At 44.3% G+C, this 23,386-nt stretch overlaps 1 protein-coding gene across 1 annotated transcript in view; it reads left to right on the plus strand.

The window, feature by feature from the left end:
• The window catches only part of ADCY5 (adenylate cyclase 5), a 1,747,191-nt gene that overhangs the window by 1,282,718 nt on the left and 441,087 nt on the right, over positions 1-23,386 (plus strand). Inside the window, exon 7 of the mRNA XM_069616675.1 lies at positions 22,395-22,536. Coding sequence (XP_069472776.1) covers positions 22,395-22,536 — 142 coding nt within the window. The remainder of the gene's footprint in view (positions 1-22,394; positions 22,537-23,386) is intronic.

The following is a 23,386-nucleotide window of genomic DNA, read 5'->3' on the forward strand; positions in this document are numbered from 1 at the left end:
TACCTCAAGCCAAATAGTCGCTCCAGTGTGACTGGAGTGTGTTACAGGCTTTTTGGGGGTCCACCCATACCTCTGGACCAGGCTTAACAGCTTATGCTCTCTTAGGGAGTCCTTTGCAGGGTCCCTAGACATGATGTTATCTTGCTAGTGTAGTTTATTTAAGTAACTAAAGTATCCTGAGGATCTTTTGCTTTTCTAATGCTGCATAGGACTTTTGCTCATTGACTTTGATGAACTCTTGGACAGTTAGCGATTGGACAGCCAACGCATTAGAAGCCTTGAAAAGTGTTACTAGAAATTAAATCACTGCTATGTTGTTGAATAACCCTCCTTTTTCCTCCCTACAGGCTTTGTCTGAGTGACTTCAGGTAATAAATGACTCATTTCTCTGTAACAAATGCGGATGAGTGGCACTACTATTGATACGGTAGAACTGTGAACTCTGTCATTTTCTGTAACAATTGTAAGCACGAGCAACTACTATTGAAGCTGTCACCTATGAAAAGTATTGTTCATAATTCCTTTGCTTGTTGGTTTGTCTAAATAAGTTTTTACCGTCCTTGCCTTGTGTAAGTAAGATTAAATGTATATTTTTATATAACTTTCAGTGTTTAAGAGTTTCTTTGGACTATTGTATTGACTGGGTTCACTGTACTTACCTACAGCCAACATCCTCCTCATAAGCGAAGCCTGGATGCTCTTCTATTCTACCAATCCTTTGGGTAGTACAGACGTATACTAAGAGTGGGGGACCTGTGTACCAAGGGATAGTTTTATAGAATCTTACCTCCAGGTGGACTTTAGGAAAACTCCCTTAATAGTAATTATGAAACAGCCATAGAATTTGATCGTGACCGCTGATGAGACTTGTACTAATTTACCTGAATTAAGGTTATCCTTCAGGGTAGCGACCAACAACATCGCCACATCCTACTTTATTATATCATTTTGAATGGATACTGTGTGGACAGTCCTTTCAATGTAACCTCACGTTGGCGTGCAAAGAGGACCATGTAGGGCTGCTGCTCTCTGAATTGTGTTTGAAGTTGCGTCTCCCCTTGTGTGGCCAGAACACTCACACCACTGGGTATACATGGTCAGGTTTTCGGCTTGCTGCTAAGCCTACATGATGTGCAGTGGGCACCTTACCTTCTACATTCATGATTTGCACAGTTCATACGGGCCTTGCACATCTGTATGGCATAGATTTGTAGTGATTTTACATATGGTGAGTAGGTCAGCAAACCGCAACTATGGTAATTCCCCAGTCTCATCATTCAATAATGGTCTCGAAACAGCAACATTTTGGGAGGCCTTCCACCATGCATGGGATCATAACATCAGCAACCTCCCACCCCTTCTCTTAGGGGCCATGCTGCACACCTGTCAGGGACCATGAACGTCTTCATGGCAAATGTCACAGATGGCACAAGGTACACTTAGTCTCGAGCATGGTTCAAGGGTTGTTTTATTAAATTTCTTGTGGGCCCTATGGCCGTCCCTCTTTCTCTCGTCTCACATATCTCCTCCTTAGCCCAGATGTGCGCAGTCCCCGGTTAGTCTACCAAAAGATGTCCCCTAATGTCTAACTGCTCCATTCACAGACACCCTAACTGTTCCTCCTCTAACCAGGGGTTAGGGTTCTAATGGGATGGTGTTTATACCTTACAATTATCCCATTTCATTGATACTGGTTCAATCACTCTCACTTCTATCTACTCTCACTACTGCATCCCGCCTCTTAATTCTCCCACCAATCTTCTGTCCCTCAGATGTTTCACTCCTTCTATTCCTCGCCTCCTCCCTTTGATGTTACATCTCCTCCCACTCCTTTTCCTTTCTCCACTACTCTGCTACAACTCCCTTTCTCCACACTACTACTCCTCCCCTCCTCCAGATCACTACTCCCTTCCTCCTCTGACTCTCCTCCACACCGCTACTACTCTACTCCTCAGACCACTACCACTTTCCTCCTCAGAGTACTACTACTCAAACACCCTTCTTTCACCCAGGCACATTCCAGTCACATTCACTCTCTACATGATGCTTTCTACCCACCCATGTAACAAACATACACTCACACTGCAGAATCACTATCACTCCCAAAAGGCCAATACCTCACCTTCCCCACAAATCCTCCACAAGCCGCCGCCCGCTTCTTCCTCCTGCTGGTCTCTTGATCGTCCTCCACCTCTGACCTCAACCAAAAAACCCACACTTCCTGCTTCCTGTCCTTTGCTTGAATCCCCCTCCCTTCCTTAGGATTGGGTAGTGGAGGTATGGCATGAGATGAAAGTGGTCTATACAGAAACATGGCAGGGACAGTAATCGGGGTGTTCTCTACAGCGCCCTTAGGGGAAGGACTAGTGCTTGGTTGTTTTCTGGCCGACAACCCTTTCCCCTTTTGACAAGGCCACGGTTTTGGGCTTGCCACACACCAGGGATAATTTGAAAAATCATCTATTAAACCCCTCATCAGTCAAGCGCATACTGCCGTTAACACGCATGTGCTGTGATGCAGTCAAAGGACATGTGGGCGCAATGCAAAACTCTTCAATACATATCTGATATTTGTTGCAGAGAGAGTAAAGATTTATCACGATTATTCACAGGCAGAGATGTGTCAAGTCGTCCTAAGGTACAGCTGCTTGATTGAGCTCAAGCCTTAAATGTGGTGAGATGTGATTCGGATGCACGACACATGAATGCCACATTTCAAGCCAGCGCAGAAACTGGTAAATTGGAAACCATAATAAGTCATCTTTTATGACGTGCTTAATACCAAAGACCAGTCTGTAAGCACAGGATCAGGATTCAAACCTGTTTCGCTCTGCGTTGTCTTGCTTCCAAGAGAAACACGTTTCCCCTGAGCTAGACTTCCGGCCCATTACATAAAATCTAAATACAATGTAGTGCTTGCATAATATGCCAAGTAGGATCACATTTGTGCAACCAGCTAACCCAATGGCTACAGCTAGAGCAACCTTATAAGGCAAGATATTTCTGGGCATCCATTAAAAACAATTGTATATTTATATGCCAGTCCTTTGAGGGTCATGGACTAGAGCGTTAATTGGCTATCGGTATAGGTTGGGTTCACTTACAGTTAACCTCCTGCTTGACCGGTGCACTGGAGAAGCATTCTTCTGAGTGGAGGTGGGTTCTGGAGGTGTCTATCACTGGCTGATTGGATTTACCTGATGGCGTTGCTTGAGAGTGTAAAGCTTCCTGTGAGCAGGGTCTGGTGCAGTTGGTGTTGGGTGAAGATGCAACCTTTTTTGTTTTGCCTCTGTCAGCAAATACATTTGGTCTTATCCATGGAAATAGTTTTACTTTGTTCTGGAATCTTATTCCCATGGTGATAGTGAGGGGTGTTCACACTTGGAAAGTGCAACCTGGGGATATACAGGTTGCATACAGGAGTCCACACTTGGTTGTTTTCTTGGAGTTATTGTGCATTGTTTATTTCAAGACTTTAGGCCAGCTTCACTGCCTCTACTCGTTTTACGACTCTCAATGTTGGTGTGTAAACAGATGCTTCTGGACACCCCAGTGCTGCAGAAATGGTCCTTTAACAATGACCAATGCCTTGGAGTCACGGAGTCATGTAAAATTATGAACCCAGTACTTGGGGCAATGTCAGACACTTAATTACCACTGCTGCCCTTGGTGGATTCTACAAAGAAGCTGGACCCAGGACCAGGGACGTCATTTCACCAAAATGCCAGGGGTAGCGGAAGTGACATCACACGACCCTTGACCCCCTGAGGACATCACAGGAAGTGATGTCATTTGATCCCACCCTGAAGTGATATCACGGGAAGCGATGGAACATGACCTTTCGCCCGTAGACAAAACAGGAAGTGGCATCACATAGCATTGTACACTACGAAAAATATGGTTACGATATCACTATAATGCAATGTACTTTTATACAAGAATGGAAGCAGTCGTCCATGACCAAATGATAATGATGTGTTATTATATAGCATTTACGCTTAAGCGCTTTATATAGAATAAATATACACCCAATATCACCCAACCTGTGTTTGTACTCATTTATCGACCTCAGAAGGATGAAAGGCTGAGTTAAGGCGTTTAAGAACAGACTAAATCAGTGACTCACCCCCTGAAGTGAGCCTGAAATAAACCTTTAATGAGTCTGGCAATTATTGTATAGAATTCCAGAAAGACACATTATTTGGTATTCCTATTCTTTCTCATTTAGGGTCAGTGCTGAAAGTGTTAGACTTGTGGCACTCCTGTTCTTATTTTTCTTCTTTTTTTAAGGGGCCTGAACAAGAAGGCCAGCCACTCCAGAAGTAAAGAGTCACATGATGCTGGCCACAGCCCAGGAGCTTGCATTACACACAAAAAAATGTGTTTTTTCAGAGATCACAAGGGAGACCACAGAAGTCACAAGTGAGAACTCAGAGGTCGCAGTTGCGACCTCTGGCGACCCCTAAATGACGTCCCTGCCCAGAACTGCGATGACTGATCTAAGGTTGTAAAGTAGAAATCAATCTACTCCAGAGAAGCTATGTATGTGAGGCGACCTAGTCCAGTGAAGCTAGGTGCGTGCTGAGACCTACTCCAGAGAAGCTTGGATTGTGCCTTGACCTACTCCAAAGAAGCAGGGCTTGTGCCGGGAACTACTCCATAGAAGCGGGGCTTGTGCTGGGAACTACTCTATAGAAGTGGGACTTGTGCCGGGAGCTACTCCATAGAAGCGGGGCTTGTGCCGGGACCTACTCCATAGAAGGGGGGCTTGTGCCAGGACCTACCTCATTGTTAAGTAACCAAAATGGTGTCAATAACAGATAGGAATGTGAACAATGCACTAAAATTAACCCTTTAGCAACACATAATAGAAAACACCAGAGCAATTGAGACTTCTGACTTGTTTGGAGAGATAGCACTTAAGTTATGATTTCCCCCTGCAGTATTCCTCAACCCACAAATAAACAATTCTAAATAGATACAAGGAAGCAGCAGGTAATCAGGAATAAGGAATCAGAAACAGAATTCAAATCCAACCTTCCCTCCCCAAACAAGAGAGAAAAACGGATTTCAACCTTTGCAATGTTAAAGTGACACTTGGAAATGGCTGAATAAAACACTAAAAGTGTGCAAAAATACCTAAATCAGTACAAATTTCTATGGGAGCAACATTGGAAAGATACTAGCTGTCATAAGCAATAGTTTGAGCAAAAATAAAAAATTCAAATTTGAATGGAAGCTTGAAAATAAGTTAGAATAAAAATAACACGTTTAAACCTATGCAAAAATGTTGATTCCCGCCTAAAATGAACCAAACAGGTTTTAATAAAAACGGGTGAAATTCATTGATTATGAGTGTGGTTTTTGGGTTGGAGTGTAGCTATAGGTCTAATGTATAATCAAGAATTGAAATTAGGTCTCCAGCTATTAAACTGAGGGACATATGCAATGTAGATTAAGAGGTGTTTTTAGAAAAATCGGTAGTGAAAACAAAAGAAACTCAGTTTGGACAAGAATAGTTTTATTCTAAGTTTTACTCCATACTAGAACATTCCGGCTAGAATACCAAAGAGGGACACAGTAAACTCTAGAGTTTATTCATGACTTGAAACCCAGATCCCCAGCGCCCGTGCTGGCGGAACCAGTCGGATCACTCGAAATAGGATTGATAGTTTAGGATTTACACAAGATAAAAATTACTAAAGAAATGGCGCTTAGCAAGATAAATCAAGGACAGGATTGCAATAAGGATTCTGACAACATTACAAGTTATTAAGGTAAGGATAGGATGGTTTAGAGATTAGGATAGGAAAAGGCAAGGCATGCTATGGTTTTCTGATTCCTTTTAATACTTACAGGACACTTTAATTTAGGATTTTGGACCATCAAGGGTTCTGGTCACCACACGGATCTGGCCTAACACAGGACAGCTGGGCAAATCTGGCGGATATGACCACCTGGGCCGTTTCGGTCACCGGACTGCACTGCACTGGCACCTCTGGTCACTGGATGCTAACGATTTTGTAGGATGGCAGGTTTGCAACTGGCATGCATCTACTAGCATCAAGCCAGGCTGGATCAGGATGCTTTACTTGGGTTTTTGGGATTTGTTTTAGAATTTGGGGCCTAGCTGAAAATGAGGTCAACAATGCATAGTCCTTGGCTGAAAATCTGGAAGCAAGATCAAACAGGATGAAGAAATCAGGAACCGGACGCCACGCAGGAATTCAGTAAGAAAGTCAGGAATCAGTGTGTACCCTGTGTGCTGTCAGGGGCCCTTGGTTATCATGCCAGATGACATCACTATAGTATATGGCAGGGGCAGGCTTACTACCCATGCCCCTGATACTAGGGTTGGGCAAGAGCGGAGTTTCCGTCTGCCCACAGATGATTGGATCACAGATAAAGGATGATTTTTACAGTGTTTAGAAACCTCCCCTAGCTACTGGACCCAGAATCAAATTTTGCCAGAAAAACAAATTTATGTAGCTGAAACCTCTGAGAAAATCAGATACACAGGTTACATATTTTGTGTGTCATATTTCAATCCAAACCCCAAGTCTGCGGGACCTGGTTTTGCCTTGCTGACACATTTTGTTATTTTTAAACATGAAAGATTTGGCCTAAAAATCCTCAATTTTGGACACAGATGTGCATTATCCCCAGGTTTGTCGGTACAAAATGTTATGTTTGCAACATCAATACTTTCCCCGTAATCTGTCAATTTTTATAACTTCTGTTCCTTATGCAATAATGAGTTCTATCAAGTTTTCAAAGAAAGAGCATAAAATTAGATTTGGAACTACAAACTTTTCATATTTTTCCCAATTTTTGCTGCAAAGTTAAACGCCTTTAAAGTTCAGTTACAAAATAGCCTTTAAAGCCAAAAGCAAGTCCATTGTCAATTGTCAGTTTCTTTGAAGCAGGATGAGGGGCCACTCTCTTGATTGAAGGTTTTATTGGCCCTCACACTTGACAGGTGAGAGTCTCAGCCTCCTATTGTTCCACCGTGGAGCAAAGACGAATGTCGGATGAGCTTGTGAATTTTCTTTATCCTGGTGCGTTCAAAGTCTTTCAAGCTGGCAATTAGCGCTTTCCTGTGCCAGAAGTTTATGAGGTGTCACCCTTTCTCAATGCTAGCAACTGGCAGAGCAAGTTTTTTTTTTTCTTATAGTTTGCCAACTTAGCCTTATGAGTTTTAGCTTCTATTTTCTCATTTTACATCTTGACAATCAAAGATTGTGGAATCAAAACAGTTTATAGGTGTACGTTTACCAGCAACAAATCCTTTTACATTACTAAGTATGCAGGCCTTCAAACAACAATTTACCTTTAAATAGGCGATTTTCTCTCTTCAGTCAGAAAAAGCACTTTTTTACTATTTCTTTAAATTCGGTTTTCATCTCCAGCAAATACCCACTTTATGCAGCTATAGTTCTTTTCTTGAGTGCTGGAGTTATTGTGCAGCATGGATACATTTAAACATGCATCTATTTAGAGTCTTTCTCTGAACAACTGATTTTTAGATACATTTGCAAAGAAATAGACGCCTTTTCCGTGTAGAATGAAAACAAAGCACTTGGTTGATTTTTCAAAGATAATTTTGACAGGAGCTGTCATTCAAGAATTAGGCCCGGTTCTGCTGAGACACAATAGATGATCCTGGGCATTGCGGGGCCTTTTTTAATCACAGTGGTTCATAAGGACTGGATAAGTTTAGTGCCAAGCAGCACTTCTAAAGGTTGAAAAAGGTGTCATTTTAAAGAGGCATTTTGGGTTTTCAGAAAAGTAATGCTGCCTCTTCCACTTCATTCCATGTTAAATGTTGCAGAGCACACTGGCACAATCCTGCAGTGAGTACTCTGTTCCACCCCACCTGAAATGTGTGTGGCAGGGTGGTGCTGCCATTTTCTGGTTGTTGCAAAAATGCAGTTTAGAGATCCTGGCGCGCACAGAAGTCAGCGCAGCCATTTTGCTGTTTCTTGCACCTCTGCAGCAAAGTGATGTAGTATAGAACAGCTGACTGGGTCAATATATCCCACAGATCCCCGCCCCGACTTCTTTGGGACTTCCAGTCATGGGGGAGTCAGGCAAGTGGGATTTATTTCTTAAAAAGGCAGGTTCAGTTGGGTATGCGTCTTCTTCCATCAGCGAATGGTGCGACACGCTCCTCTCACAGCCTTTGGTTGGAATGTGGAACGATATCCCCAGTCTTCTCTCAGGTCTTTCTTTTCTGGTGTGGAGGGACACCCCGGATTTCCTTGGGTTTCTCCTTCCAGGTCCCTGAGGAGGTCCTCCTTGGTAATGACGGTGCAATCAGTTCAAATCTATAAATGAAGCACCAACAGGTTATTACAATTTTCCCACTAACTGCCCAACAATTTGGTTGACAGCAGTGGTATAAACAGGCATTTATTTATAATTACACTATTTCTGTGTTTCAGATGTATTCCCCTCTGTGTTTTCTGTAGACTCCGCTATTTGCTGCAAAGTGTGCATGGGGTGGCAACTCTTTAGCTCATTGATGTGGACCCACTTCTCATCTGTCAAGTTACCTTTGGGGATGCAGATTCTGTAGGAAACTGGTGAGATTTTGTCCACAATTTCAAAAGGTCCCCTCCAGGTAGGCAAAAATGTACGATCTTTGGTCCGGGTCCTTTGGAAAATGTACAAGTAGACCCTGCCTCCTACTTGGTATTCCTTTTTGGTTGTCATTGGATCATAGTGGGTCTTCATGCTGTCTGCAGATCGTTCTAGATTCAGCTGAGTGTATGCAAAAGCATGTTGAAGGTGTTTTCTCAGATTCTCAACATACTCATGAGTTGTGGAGGCATTTATCAATGTCTGCTCTTGTGTTCTATAGAGCAGATGCTGGGGTAGCACCATCCTTCGTCCAGTCATCAGCTCAAATGGAGACATCTTAGTTGCAGAAGAAGGGGTAGATCTGATGGCCATCAGGACAAGCGGTAATCGGATGTCCCAACTGAATCTGCCACAAACCTTTTTAGTATGCTCACAATGGTTTTATTGTACCTCTTAACTCCACCACTAGAGGACAGCGGTATGCAATATGAAGTTTCCTTTTTACCCCAAGTATCTTCCACATCTTTGCCATCACTTCGCTGGTCAAGTGACTACCTCGGTCTGACTCAATCCTTTGGGGTAGTCCAAAATGCGAGAAGATGTGATTGATCATCGGGGCAGCTGCTGTTTCTGCCTTGCAATTTGGGGCCGAGAGAGATTCCACCTATTTGGTAAACAAGCACGTTACGGTTCACATGTACTTGTTCCCCGTAGAGGAGCGAATCACGGGCCCGATGAAATCTACTTGTAAATCTGACCAAGGCAGTGTCATTCCCCTCTTTTGGAGGGGAAATCGGTGTGTGAGTTATGTTGGCTGAAATTGTGCACACACAAGACACCCCTTTAAGTATTGGTCGAGGTCCTGCCCCATGTGTGGCCAGTATGCAACCTCTCGCAAGATTTCTAATGTAGTATGAAACCCCCGATGACCGGCTGTGTCTGCATCATGGGCGTGACTTAGCATCAGGCTTCGGAATGAGGTAGGGACCACCCACTGGTCACAGACAGATATGGATCTCCTCGCCAACAAACCGTCTTGGATTCGGAACATTTTTGGACATTTCATCAACACTCTGAGGTCCTCTTTCCCAATGCAATTGGTATCCGTCAGTGGAAATTTCTCAGGGTCCTCAATGTGTTGATAAAACCTACCAATGATTGGATCCCCTTTTTGTGCCGTGATTAAATCTGCATCTGGGGTCTCCTCACTCCACTGGGCAGTTGAGAGTTCATTGTGAGCATTTGTCTGGGACCTAGTGATAGCAGTGACCTGGATTTCCCCCAACAGGGACTCGATCTCAAGGAGATCCCCTTGGATGGCTCTGGTTTTGGCCAGCTGATCAGCTAGGTCATTTCCAGTTTTGTCTGGTCCCTCTATTCTGGAATGACCCTTGATCTTTTTCCAGTAGATGGTCATCCCACTAGAGGTGACGAGATCATCAAACTTTTGTATTAGCTTGCCATGCTTGAGTGGTTTGTTGTTAGCACATAGCATGCCTCTGGTTTTCCAATTAACCAGATGCTCCACAAACCCATTCCGGACATAATCTGAATCAGTGATTATGACAAGTTCGTGGAGTTGGTGTTGGACGGCAGTGAGGATGGCTTGTTGAACTTCCATCAGCTCTGCCACCTGACTACTACGGGGACTGATTTTGTACCCAGCGGAGGGTTCTGGGGCATCATTCACCCAGTCATTCCCAACGCCGGCCACCAGTTCCTTTTCCCCATGGTTGTGAACATGGTAGGAGCACCCATCCACATAAACAGTGGGCCTTCCCTCGCACTAGTCTTCTTCATAGACTTTGTGCAAGGAATTCAGGTACACCTCCATGTTGTCCTGGGTTTCAAGACTCTCGTTCTCGTGACAGTTTTCTCTGGCACAATCATGCAAGTCAGCCAGACTTTGCGCAAGAGGACTCTTATTGTTTAGGCCATATCTGACCTCCACAGGAAAGCCTTGCATTGACAGAATCCAGGAAGTAATTCTGGAATTACTCACATTTCCGGCCCGAATTCTGTCACTTTGGAGATATTGCAAAGGCTGGTGGGGAGTCTCCACTATGATGTGTTTCCCCTGGATGAACGGGCGGTAATTTTTCAATGCCCACACCGTTGCCAGGAGTGCCTTCTCACAATCGTTGAATTTTTCCTCCACAGAGGATAAAGTCTTACTTGCATAGGAGATGACTTTATTGACCTTGTCATGCTTTTGATATAATACTGCGGTCAAACATGTATTCGAGAACCCTGTCTCCAAGAAGAACTCCTTGTTTTTGACACGGCAAGCTAGACAATGCGCTGTGAGAGGCTTCTTTTGAGTTGCTTTACTGCCTCGGCTTGCTCTGGACCCCACTCCCACTTGACCCCCCCTTCAACAGATGGATCAGGGATCTTGTGATCTCTGCATAATCCTCAATGAACTTCCTACTGTAATTAGTCAGTCCAAGGAGGCTCCTTAGCTCACACAGAGTGTTGGGGTCTTTCAGTTTTAGGAGTACTTCCACTTTCTTTTCCTGGGGACAGAGACCCGCAAAGGTTATCTCATGCCCCAGGAAGTTGACACGGGTTCTGCACCACTGTGCCTTTAGAAAGGAGAGTTTTGCTCCGGTAACCCTCAACTGTGTCAGAACATAACGGATTTCCGCTGTGTGTTCCTCCACAGTTGAGCTTTTGATCAGGACATCATCTACATAGGCCAGGTAACCCCTTTCACCCAAGTCGGGCATGGCCTTATGCAAGAAGATGTTAAATTAATTGCCGGAGTTGATGTATCCAAAGGGAGTCCAGGTCCATGTGTACTGTTGCCCCCTGCACTAAAGGCCAGCTTGTATTGGTCCTCTACTGACAGGTGCGGTCCAGTACCCATTGGTCAGGTCAATGGTAGTATACATCTTTGACCCCTGGATCTGGACCAGCCCCTAGTCAATGTAGGGGAGAGGCCATCGGGACATGTGGACCCGTTTGTTCAGCTCTCTTAGGTCAGCACAGAGTCTTCACTTGCAGTTGGGTTTTAAAATCCCCAGCACCATATTATTAAAGGTGCTGTGGACTGGACGAATTATCCCATGGGACTCAAGGTTTTTGATCATTTCCGTCAGGGACTCCATGGATGCGAGAGGCAAGCGGTATTGCTTCCGAAACACTGGAGTCCTGCCAGGGGTGGTGGGAATTGTTGTTGTATGGATTTGGGTGCGACTACAGTCATGAGTCCACCGCAAAGAGATCTTGAAAATCTAAGAACACCTGCTTCAATTTTTGCATTTTCTCCAGAGTCTCACAGGCATCAACTAGGTTGACTCTCTCTTCAACCATTTGCCTGAAGACCGGAAAGACTTCTGGTTTTGCTATCTCAGCTGCCTCCTCCAGCTGGGTGGAGAGGTCCCTGGTTAAAGTATGTACCTGGACAGAGGGTTTCAGGCATGGGAGGCAGTGGACCTGGAAGATCACCTCATCCCTCCTGATGTCACAGTTCACCTCTTCCTCACCATAAGGGCAGGAAGAGTACACCAGGAAATTCCCCCCTTGCCGGGTGAAAATCCTGCCTGGTGTTATGTCATTGTCGCTATCAGTGTCAAAACAGTCATTGGGGATTGGTCCTATCAGTTCATAACCTAAATCCATGGAAAAATGTCAGTCATCAGCCGCCATTCCAATAATGGTGCCTGCGGCCAGAGTGATACTCCTAAGGTCGCTGTTATCCATCAATATTGGAATTGTGTTGTGTTCTACATTGACTAATGGTGTTGGGCTTAACCCCAACCCTTGCTTTTGAAGATGGGCGTTGAGGTGTACATATGCATCAGGATTTTGCAGTTTCTGTCCTCTTTTCATTTTTAATTCAAGTGGGAATAGTCAGGTCTGTCCTGGGATGGTGAATTCCTCTCCATTTTGAACTTCAACTGCATAACGCAACAATTGGGCTGACCAAAATGCTTTTTATGAATCATCAGTCCATGGGATTACCCCCTAATCGGGACCAGGCTTTGTAATTTATCAGGTCCAAATTAATGGCAAAACGATTGAGAATGTCACTGCCTAAATAGAATGCAGCAGGGACATCTCGCACGAACCAATGTAGTATGCTTTTGTTGCCTATAGAAATTTTGAGCATACACCTGCTAGGCAGGAGATGTTTGGAATTGGGAGTTTCCGGGTCCATTTCCCATTTATCCATCAATTTAAATGTGGTAATGGCTGGATCTTTTGGGAGTTTTCGGAACGTGGCTTCACTGATGAAGCTCTTACCGTTGTTCCCGCACACTCGGGCGAGAACTGATTCCTTCCCCTCATTTAACTGAATAGGGATGAATAACTGTTCTCTAATTTTCTGAATATCAGCTCAACTTTGAGCTGGTTTCTCATCACTTTTGACTATGGAATTGGGATTTTCAGATTATGAATTGGTATAACATTTCAGAGTATTTCTTTCCAGCATGGAATGCCACTTTAAACTGGAAGGAAGGTTGATTTTGAGAAATGGAGAGGAGTTCCCATAACAAGTTTGTTGTCCTACAGCAATTACTGTCACGTCAGGTACTTGGTTATTCTGAAAATGGAACTCAATATGATTGGGTTTTTGTTCAACCATGTGGTATGTGCCATTTAAACTAACATGGTTGACACTATTTTTTTATTTTATCGTCCTGTTAGTCTGGGTTCAGAGGACCTTGTTCACACAGTCTATAAGGGGGGACAACCTATGCAGGATGTCATTCCCCAGTAGACAGGGTGTGCCCTCCAGAGTCACAACTATGACTGGGTGTTTCACCTTGTGTCGCCCAATTTTTATTTCCAAATCCGCAGTCCCCTCGACAGTAATTTCATTCCCATCGAAGTTCTGAAGTTGTCCAGGAAGAGGGGTGAGAGGGATCTGGTATCTCTCCCCCCTTCCTGAATTCAGCTGATCAAAGGCCCTCTTTGTCAGCAGTGTGGCTTGGGATCCAGTGTCCACCAGTGCCGAAAATGTACATTGCCCTTGCACTTGGACTGGGGCATAAAATCTACCCTCCTTCTCCTCCAATGGGCAAAGGAAATGGGCATTCTGAGCAGGTTGGGTGGTCAATTTCCTTGTTTTTGACTCTGATACAGGGGTGGTTTGGTCATGATTCGGTGTTGGAGTTTGGGGATCTGAAAGAAGAATTTGACATTGGGATATGTGGGGAGTTTTGTGCTCCCCTTCTTCTTATTCTGGGTGCACCCCCCTTTTTGGAGGCAGTCCCGGGTGAGAAAGGAAGCTTCCTCTAGGGCTTTACACTTCCCTTCCCCCCGTGCCTCCTCCTATGGAACCGGTGAGTTCGTCGGGGTGCTCTCCCCGTCATTGTTCGGAGTACCAGACCCTTGGTTTGTGGGGTTCTGAGCTACCATGTTCATCTGAGGGTTCTGTTGAGTCCTCAACATGCGACCCAGGCCCTGGGACAGGTTCTGGACCTGGCGCTCTATTTGGAACACCCGTTCCGGCTGGTACGAGGGTCTCTGGTCAATCCTAGGTGAACCACGGGAAGGGTAACTATCCCTTCTCCCATAGTACCATGTACCCTGGGTTTGGAGAATGTTGCTAACCCTCCACCCTTGGCCTCCCCTCTCCCGGATTTGGCTGTCTGGGCTCTTTAAAGTGGGGAAAGAAAGGAAGGTGGTTCTGCAGGTTGGGGTTTTGAGGGTACCGAGGAAAGAAACTCAACCTGGCATTTGGGGGATTACTGCCCTCCTGGGGAAAGTTAGGAGGGAAGTTTCTTGGGGTGGTACCTACCTGGTTGGAACCCCCCCTTGTGCTGGGGGAGTCCACACATACCCCAGGATGGGTCTGTTACCCTTGTATCGGGGGCTAATGTAACCAGGGGAGTTAGGGATACCATTTGTGGGATTACCTCCCTGACTACCACCTGTCTGGGATTGGCCCGAAGGCCTTCTGTTTCTTTGATTGGATGGATTTTGTCCAGGTATATTTTTGGACCCCCCATCTCCAGATCTAAAATGGGAGCAACCTTCATCTCTGCCACCTTAGCAGCAGCAGGGGTGTTGGCTGGTTTGGGGGTTTTGTTTGTGTTTTTGTTCTCTGCCGGTTTTTGTACCTCAAAATTGTGGGTTGCCTGTTCAATGACCCAGTCCAGTGATCTTTTCTTGTGAAAGTCCCTCACCAGCTGGTTTATCATATATTTTGGGAGGGCATGAAAGAAGGTGGTAATAAACTCCTGACTATCTGTTCGGACCCTCCTGGTGGTCTCTGCAAATGCGCGTTTGAGCTCCTGCACAAATTCTTGTGGGGCCTGATCTTCCCTGCACTGCAGATTGTAGGCCACCTTGCGGGCCTCTTGGGGGTTTCTGTGTGCAGAGAAATGTTTTAAGATGGCCGCCCTGTAGGTGCACCATCTGGAGTGGTTCTGGTCCTCCAGTCCCGCAAAGAAACTGGAGTACTCAGGGGAGAATGTCCATTTCACATACTGTATGCAATTCTGGCTTTCCTTCATATGAAAAGTGTCCATCATTTGTTCATATAATTCTAGGTGTTCCCAGACAAAATACTTTGCATTTTTATGATATGGAGTTATATCACTCCTAATGGCCTTGATCTACCTAAGGGGATCTTTTTGCACAGCTCTCTTAATTTTGTTTGCCTTCTTGGTTCTAGTCACCTGAGTCCACTCATCCTCAGACTCAGAGGCGCTGGTACTGGAGGTGGCTTCTTGGTCCTCTAGGCACTCCCTGATTCTGCGAGCTTGAGAAAGGCTTGCAGAATGTTGGGGCCTAGTGTCCCTATTCCTGTGGTGGTCAGAAGAGTCTTCTGACTGTGCCCTGCTCCCAGGATTGGCTGAGGACGACCTACATTCTATTACGTTCTGAGGATGACCTACGTTCTATTTCAGAGCACCCTCTACCCATCTGGCGTGGTCTAGTAGCTTCCCATGCCCTGTACTTAATTACTTTAGCTCGTGAAGGGCCAAATTACTTTTGTGTAACTCTGACCTTAACTCGATTTCCTGGCCTAGGGCGTCTTTCTCTTGAATTAGGGTGCCGATCTGCTCTGCTAGGTCCTCTCTTTGTTTTTTTATAATGTTGGATTTCTGGCATTCCTGATCAAATTTCTCTTGAGAGTGGAGGTCTTTAACAATTCATTTATTATTTTCTTCTTTTAATGTGTCTATCTGGTCCTGTAGGGTAACCATTTGCTCTGCGCAGGCTCTACTAAACTGTAATTGTTGTGCCAGCTTGTGTTGACTATCTTGCAGAGAGTTAACCCTTTCCTGACATTCCTCTTTTAGTGCCTGTAATTGGGTATCTTGCAGGAGAGCCAGATCTTCTTTTAATTTTGTGACAGAATCCCTAGATTTCACCTCCAATTCTTGGCTCTCCGGTAGCCTTTGTTGTACTGAGTCTAGATCATTCTGGATTTTCTCTAATAATTCCATTTGGTTCTGTGCCAGAACTATGTTTTCAGCGTGCTTTTCCCGTATCACTCCTATGTGGAGGTATAGGTAGGCCGCAATTCTGGCAATTTTCCTTTGCTCCTCTTTAACTTTTGGGGATTGGTGTAATGGGCCCTTGTCCTGCCATGTATCCAGATTCATGGCAGTGACCTGTTGTCTGATTTCCTGTAGCCAGACATGTTCATCCTGTTCTGGCCACTCAACCCTGACAAAAAGCTTGTGCACGAGGTGCTCCCTAGCCATACCGATTTCTACTGGGTAGCCATTTTGGAAATGTCAATTTCTTTATTAATTATTTCGGGGTTGATTTATTTTTACTTTTACAGACCGGCCTGGTCTTAGAGTATTTGTTTGGGAGGCGCTTGTACAGTGTAGCACAGTATACCAACCACGCAAAGTATTACTACTCTGCAGGTTAGTCTGCTGTGTTAGACTGTCACAGGTGGTAATCAAACTAAAAATCATGCCACAAGCCCCCAAATCTGTTAAGTATTTCAATCAGGCGATACACCCTGGTCTACGCCTAGTATGCGGTGCACAACAGAAACGCTTATTTTATTATATATGTAGGTTCAATATTTGAGAGATACACCACTCATATCACACCCCTTTTCAAATACCCTGGGTCACGATGGACCAGTAATCAGGCTGGGTGGTAAAGGTAATATTTATTTATTTATTTATTTGTTTAAAATTCAAATCAAACATATACTTTTTAGTATATGGGGCAGCAATCACCAATATGGTGACAATAACAGATAGGAATGTGAACAATGCACTTAAATTAACCCTTTTGCAACACAAAATAGAAAACACCAGAGAAATTGACACTTTTGGCTTGTTTGGAAAGATAGCACTTAAGTTAGGATTTCCCCCTGCAATATTCCTCAACCCACAAATAAGCAATTCTAAATAGATACAAGGACGCAGCAGGTAATCTGGAATTAGGAATCAGAAACAGAATTCATTCAAATCCAACATTCCCTCCCCAAACAAGAGAGAAAAACGGATTGAACCTTTGCAATGTTAAAGTGACACCCAGAAATGGCTGAATAAAACACTGAAAGTGTGCAAAAATCCCTATATTAGTACACATTTCTATGGGAGCAACATTGGAAAGATACTAGCATTCAAAAATGTTGATTCCCGCCTAAAATTAACCAAACGGTTTTTGGGTCGGGGTGTAACTAAAGGTCTTAGGAATAATCAAGAATTGAAATGGGGTCTCTAGCTATTAAACTGAGGGAAGATATGCAATGTAGAATAAGTGTCATTTTTAGACAAATCGGGTAGTGAAAAAAGAAAAGAAACTCAGTTTGGACAAGAATAGTTTTACTCTAAGTTTTACTCTATACTAGAGCATTCTGGCTTGAATACCAAAGAGGGACACAGTAAGCTCTAGAGTTGATTCATGACTTCAACCCCAGATCCCCAGCGCCCGCCCTGGTGGAACCAGTCGGATCACTCAAAATAGTATTGACAGTTTAGGATTTACACAAGATAAAAATGACTAAAGCTGGGCAAATCTGGCAGGATAGGATCAGCTGGGCCGTTCTGGTCACCGGACTGCACTGGACTGGCACCTATGGTCACTGGATACTAAAGATTTTGTAGGATGGCAGGTTTGCAAAGGCATGCATCTGGTAGCAGCAAGCCAGGCTGGATCAGGATGCTTCCATTGGGTTTTTTTTTTTTTATTTGGGGCTAGCTGAAAATGGGGTCAGCAATGCATAGGCCTTGGTTTTCTAATGAAAATCTGTAATCAGGATCAAACAGGATGAAGAAATCAGGATCCGGACGCCACGCAGGAATTCACGAAGAAAGGTAGGAATCAGTGTGTACCCTGTCTGCTGTCAGGTGCCCTTATTTATCATGCCAGATGACATCACTACAGTATATGGAAGGGGCAGGCTTACTAGCCACGCCCCTGATATTAGGATTGGGCAAGAGCCTAGTTTCCGCCTTGGCCACAGCTGGTTGGATCACAGATAAAAGATGACATGTTTATGGGCTGATATTCACAGTGTTTAGAAACCTCCCCTAGCTACTGGAACCAAAATCAAATTTTGCCACAAACACATATTTATGCAGTTGCAACCTCTGAGAAAATCAGATACACACGTTACATATTTTGTGCATCATATTTCAATCCAAACCTGTCTGTGGGACCTGGTTTCGCCTTGCTGACATATTTTGTTAATTTTAAACATGAAAGATTTGGCCTAAAATTCCCCGATTTTGTACACAGATGTGCATTATACCCAGGGATGTGTGTACAAAACGTTATGTTCGCAACATCAATACTTTCTCCGTAATCTGTCATTTTTTTATAACTTCTGTTCCTTATGCAGTAATGAGTTCTTCCAAGTTTTCAAAGAAAGGGCATAAAATTAGATTTAGAACTACGAACTTTTCATATTTTTCCTAATTCTTGCTGCAAAGTTAAACGCCTTTAAAATTCAGTTATAAAATAGCCTTTACAGCCAAAAGGAAGTCCATTGTCACATGGATCAGTTTTTTTTCTTTCCCCCAACTGCTGTCAATTGTCAGTTTTTTTCAAAGCAGGATGAGGGGCCTCTCTCTTGATTGAAGGTTTTATTGCCCCTCACACTTGACAGGTGAGAGAGTCAGCCTGCTACTGTCCCAGCCTGGAGCAAAGATTAATGTCTGATGAGCTTGTGAAGTTTCTTTGTCTTGGTGCATTCAAAGTCTTTCAAGCTGACAATTAGCACTTTCCTGTGCCAGAGGTTTATGAGGTGTCACCCTTTCTCAAGCCTAGCAACTGGCAGAGCAAGCTTTATTTTATAGCTTGCCAATTTAGCCTATGAGTTTTAGCTTCTATTTTCTCATTTTACATCTTGACTTAAACCTGTGGAATCAAAACAGTTTATAGGTGTACTTTTACCAGCAACAAATAATTTTACATTGCTAAGTAAGCAGGCCTTCACACAACAATTTACTTTTAAATAGGTGATTTTCTCTCTTCAGTCAGAAAAAGCACATTTTGCTATTTCTTTAAATTCGGTTTTCATCTCCAGCAAATACCCAATTTATGCAGATATAGTTCTTTTCTTGAGTGCTGGAGTTGTTTTGCAGCATGGATACATTTAAACATGCATCTATTTAGAGTCTTTATCTGAACAGCTGATTTTTAGATACTTTTGCAAAGAAATAGTTCTGTTTCCCGTGTAGAATGAAAACAAAGCCCCTGGTTGATTTTTCAAAGATACTTTTGACAGGAGCTAGCATTCAATAATTAGGCCCGGTTCTGCTGAGACACAATGGATGATCCTGGGCATTGCAGGGCCTTTTTAATCACAGTGGTTCATAAGGACTGGACGAGTTTAGCACCAAGCAGCACTTCTAAAGCTTGAAAAAGGTGTCATTTTAAAGAGGCATTTTGGGTTTTCAGCAAAGTAATGCTGCCTCTTTCACTTCACTCCATGTTAAATGTTGCAGAGCACCCTGGCACGTTCCTGCAGTGAGTACCCTGTTCCGCCCCCCCTGAAATGTGTGTTGCAGGGTGGTGCAGCCATTTTCTGGTTGTTGCAAAAACGCATTTTAGAGATCCTGGCGCGCACAGGAGCCAGTGCAGCCATTTTGCTGTTTCTTGCACCACTGCAGCAAAGTGATGTAGTATAGCACATCTGAGTGGGTCAATATATCCCACACCATAGAAACTAGGCTTGTGCTGGGACCTACTCCAGAGAAGCAGGGCTTGTGCCGGGAACTACTCCATAGAAGCCGGGCTTGTGCCGGGGACTACACCAGCGAAGCTCGGCTTGTGCCGGGACCTACTTTGGAGAAGCAGGACTTCTGCCTGGATCTTCTAGCACGTGTATGTCTGTTATCAGAGCTCTTGCGGTCACCTGGGCATTAATCCTCCCAGAGGGTTTAAATTAACAGTCAACCAAACTACCACATAAAGACAGGAATCAAACTTTCCAGATGGTTGTTTAAGCCTAAAGCAAATATTTCTGGAATGTCTGTGACCTCCACCAAACTGCCTTTGGACAGAGGAAATGGGAATAGAGTAATACATCATAAAGGTTCCCTCCCAGTGGAATGTATTTCCCTTGCACCCATCGTGGCATCAGGCGTTACTTGTGGAAAGGGGCATGGGAATAGCAACGCCCCTCACTCATCTTTTCGCTTCTACTGGAGGACAAATCCCTTTTTGCAAAGGAGATTCTTGATGGCCCATTTAGACCAAAATTTTGGCTGCAATGGCCCAAAAGGCTGTTTTGCTCACTGGTGACCTAATATAGTTATATTTCATTTGGTCCTGTAGGTGAGCAATGAAGCCAACATGGCTGTTCCGGAAGCAGGACATTTCTAGCAGAAATGATCCCTCGGCATGCTCAACAACCAGGCCTGTGTGGCCTGATTTACAAAGCGTTTTTCAATGGGAGGGAACCATTGTAAATTGCGTCTGCGGACACCTACCTTTGAATTTTCCCAAGCACTCGCGCAGTAAACTCATAGCTTCTGTAAAGTTTAATGACTCATATATTCACCCTTTTAAGTCACCATTAGGGCGCTATCATTAGCTGGAGCATAAATAAAATTGATGAAAATGGTCTGCGGTCATTATGTACATACAATGCGTTCAGGTATTATTTCCGTTTACACATGTTCAAGAGTCTACCATGCCAGGTTCCCCCATTACCACCTCCCATGCGCCCCTCACACACTGTACCGAATCCTTGATTCACGTACAGACTATACTCCATTTAATATCCTCGGAATATGTGCAAACTATTTAATGAAGTAGATCTTAATTTTTACCAGAATGCTGGATAAGTGTACAAGTCCCTACAGGGTTATGGGGACTCCTATCTTTGCCCCCTGCTCAAATATGACTCGGTTGAGCGGTGCCTAACCGCTAGGATGTGGCAGGTGAGTGGGGCGTGTCATCAGGACTGTGGTAGGGATGATTTCACTCCTGCATGGACCCGGCCTAAGTGGTTCACCTGTGCCCTGCAGAAAGGTTGCCGGTTATACAAAGCCTAAGCACCATTTTTCTGTCCCTGCCCATAAAGATGCCTTGGACATTAATGCCAACAAGTGAAATCAGTACTCGTCTCATGGGCACTCTATTGGGTAAATGCCTGGTGAGTTTTGAGCAGTAGCTGGAGTGCATGAAAAAAGGGGTGCATCTTTGACAAAGAAACTGGCATCTTTGTATTTGCGAGAGACCGGTCACAAGAGGGGCTCAGTCATCGGCACAAGATCGAGATGTGCAACGGTTTATGGATTAAGAGACCCAAATATTGTCAGCACTCAGAGTTCGCTCAGTGTAAAAAATTTACATTTACATTTTTTAAATTAATGTGTAAATCTGCTTGTCTGTTTCCAGAAATGATGTTCTTCCACTGTAGTACAGCAAAGCAGTGGTGTTTGCCATTGCCAGTAGTGGTGTTTGCCATTGCCCTCCTGGTAAAACAAATACAGGGATAATAGTGTTTTTAGTATACAGTGATCAGGGGAATACACTTATTTTTATGACTGTGTTAAGTGCTGTGCGATTTCTGCCACCTGTCTTGGTCTCGCACAACTACCAGTCCAGAACCCTCCTATTCCTGCTCCACATCAGCTCTCGCATCACTCCTTAGCCTTCACTTGTTTCAAATTTGCCCCACTTCTGGTCTTACACCACTTGCACCCCCTCACCAGTCCAGCTCACATCAACCACTCTAGGATCTGCACAAGCTACAGTCACTGACTTGCACCTTTTCTAGGCCTGGACCACTGTGGATTATAAACAAGTCATCTCTATGCACTACTACTGATCACGTACCACTCCCGTGTCCTGAGCTAGTCACAGCCCTGAGGCACCCTTTAGTGAAGTGGATTGGCCTACAGGAAATGCTGCTGATCAGCATGTGGAATTGCTGCTTGGGATTTCTGAGGATTTGCTGTAGAAGTTCCTAGGACCCATATATTAAACTGCTTGGTTACATGACACTGAGGAATCTTTTGTAGACTCAAATTCTAAAATGGACCACCTTTCCCATCTCTCACTCAGTTCATGTGTGCAGCGTTACATGTCCCTCGAGATCAGGCAGGCGGAAGGCTTTACCATAGTATTGAAGGGCTGCTCTACTTAGCTGTGACTAGGATTCCTTCGACAGGTAGCTTTGGGGCTATGGCGATGTAGGTGGTGGCCCTGGATCCATTCCGACATCTCCCACCTCTCAGTTCTTCCTCTTAACCAAACGTATAGAAAGTTCTCAAACCGAGTTGAAAGGGCACGCTTTCCCTCTCCTCGTGTTGAGTGCAGTTCTATGTGTACTTGATGTTTTGAATGCTCTTACGCTCAGTCTTCTTTTGGTTCGGATAAATGTTACCGTTTCTAAATAGGTGTTTCCCTCTTCCATCCCTAAGGAGAATCCACATTACGAAAGCGACTCTCAACTATCTGAATGGAGACTACGAGGTCGAGCCGGGGTTTGGAGGAGAGCGCAACTCTTACCTGAAGGAACACAATATCGAAACATTCCTGATTGTGCAGTGCAGCCAGAAACGGGTAAGTTGGAAAAAACACTGGGTTATGCACTTTATGTAGAAAATGCTATTGCGGACAACAAACGTCTATGCATGCGATATTGATCACAGTGCAGGATTCCTCAGTTGGCACATTTCCCTCCACATCACCCCATTGTCTATTAGGCTACGGCTACAATGTTTAATCTGGTGACTTGGAAAATTAAATGTATTTCAATATCAGCTACACCCTATGATCACACATGAGCCAAAAGCCCAAAAATATTTTGTTGCACTGCTAAAAGAGGGGCTCAATAGGGTTACTGAGACTTTCTTGCACTTTTCAAAGAATTGAATCAAAATTGAAATTTATAAACCAGACATACATCAAAACAGTGTAGGGTTTTGATGGGAGGTTCACATTTATGTTAGGTTGATTTGTACCACGCACCGCTACCACCCAAGGTCAGTGTCCAGGTGCTCACGTGGCTCTGCAAGATTGGATAGGTTCAGAACCAGTAGGAACTGGCATCTGTGTGAGTTGTCTTGCGTGTGGGAGTTGTTTCTAGAGGCCTTGCTGTAAGCATATGGGTAGGACTCAGTGGGCCTCATTATGAGATTGGTGGTAGTCATGGTGCTATTTGCGCCATGACTGCCACCAATAACGTGTCCGGCACCGGTCTCGTTCAATGGGGATTTACCGGTGTAGTCCGACCTTTGCGGGACCGGTAAGTGCCCATTGAAAAAGCCATTTCCCATTCCCATTAATGGGGAAGGCGCTAACAACAGTACCGCAAATTGCGGTACCGTTATTGGATCTGAATTCCCTTAACAGATCCCCTTCATAACACCTGGTCAGACCAGACGTTAAAGGAGGGACCCGCTAAGGGAAC

Source organism: Ambystoma mexicanum, chromosome 9, assembly GCF_040938575.1.
Source record: "Ambystoma mexicanum isolate Mex_15411 chromosome 9, UKY_AmexF1_1, whole genome shotgun sequence".
Lineage (NCBI taxonomy): Eukaryota > Metazoa > Chordata > Amphibia > Caudata > Ambystomatidae > Ambystoma > Ambystoma mexicanum.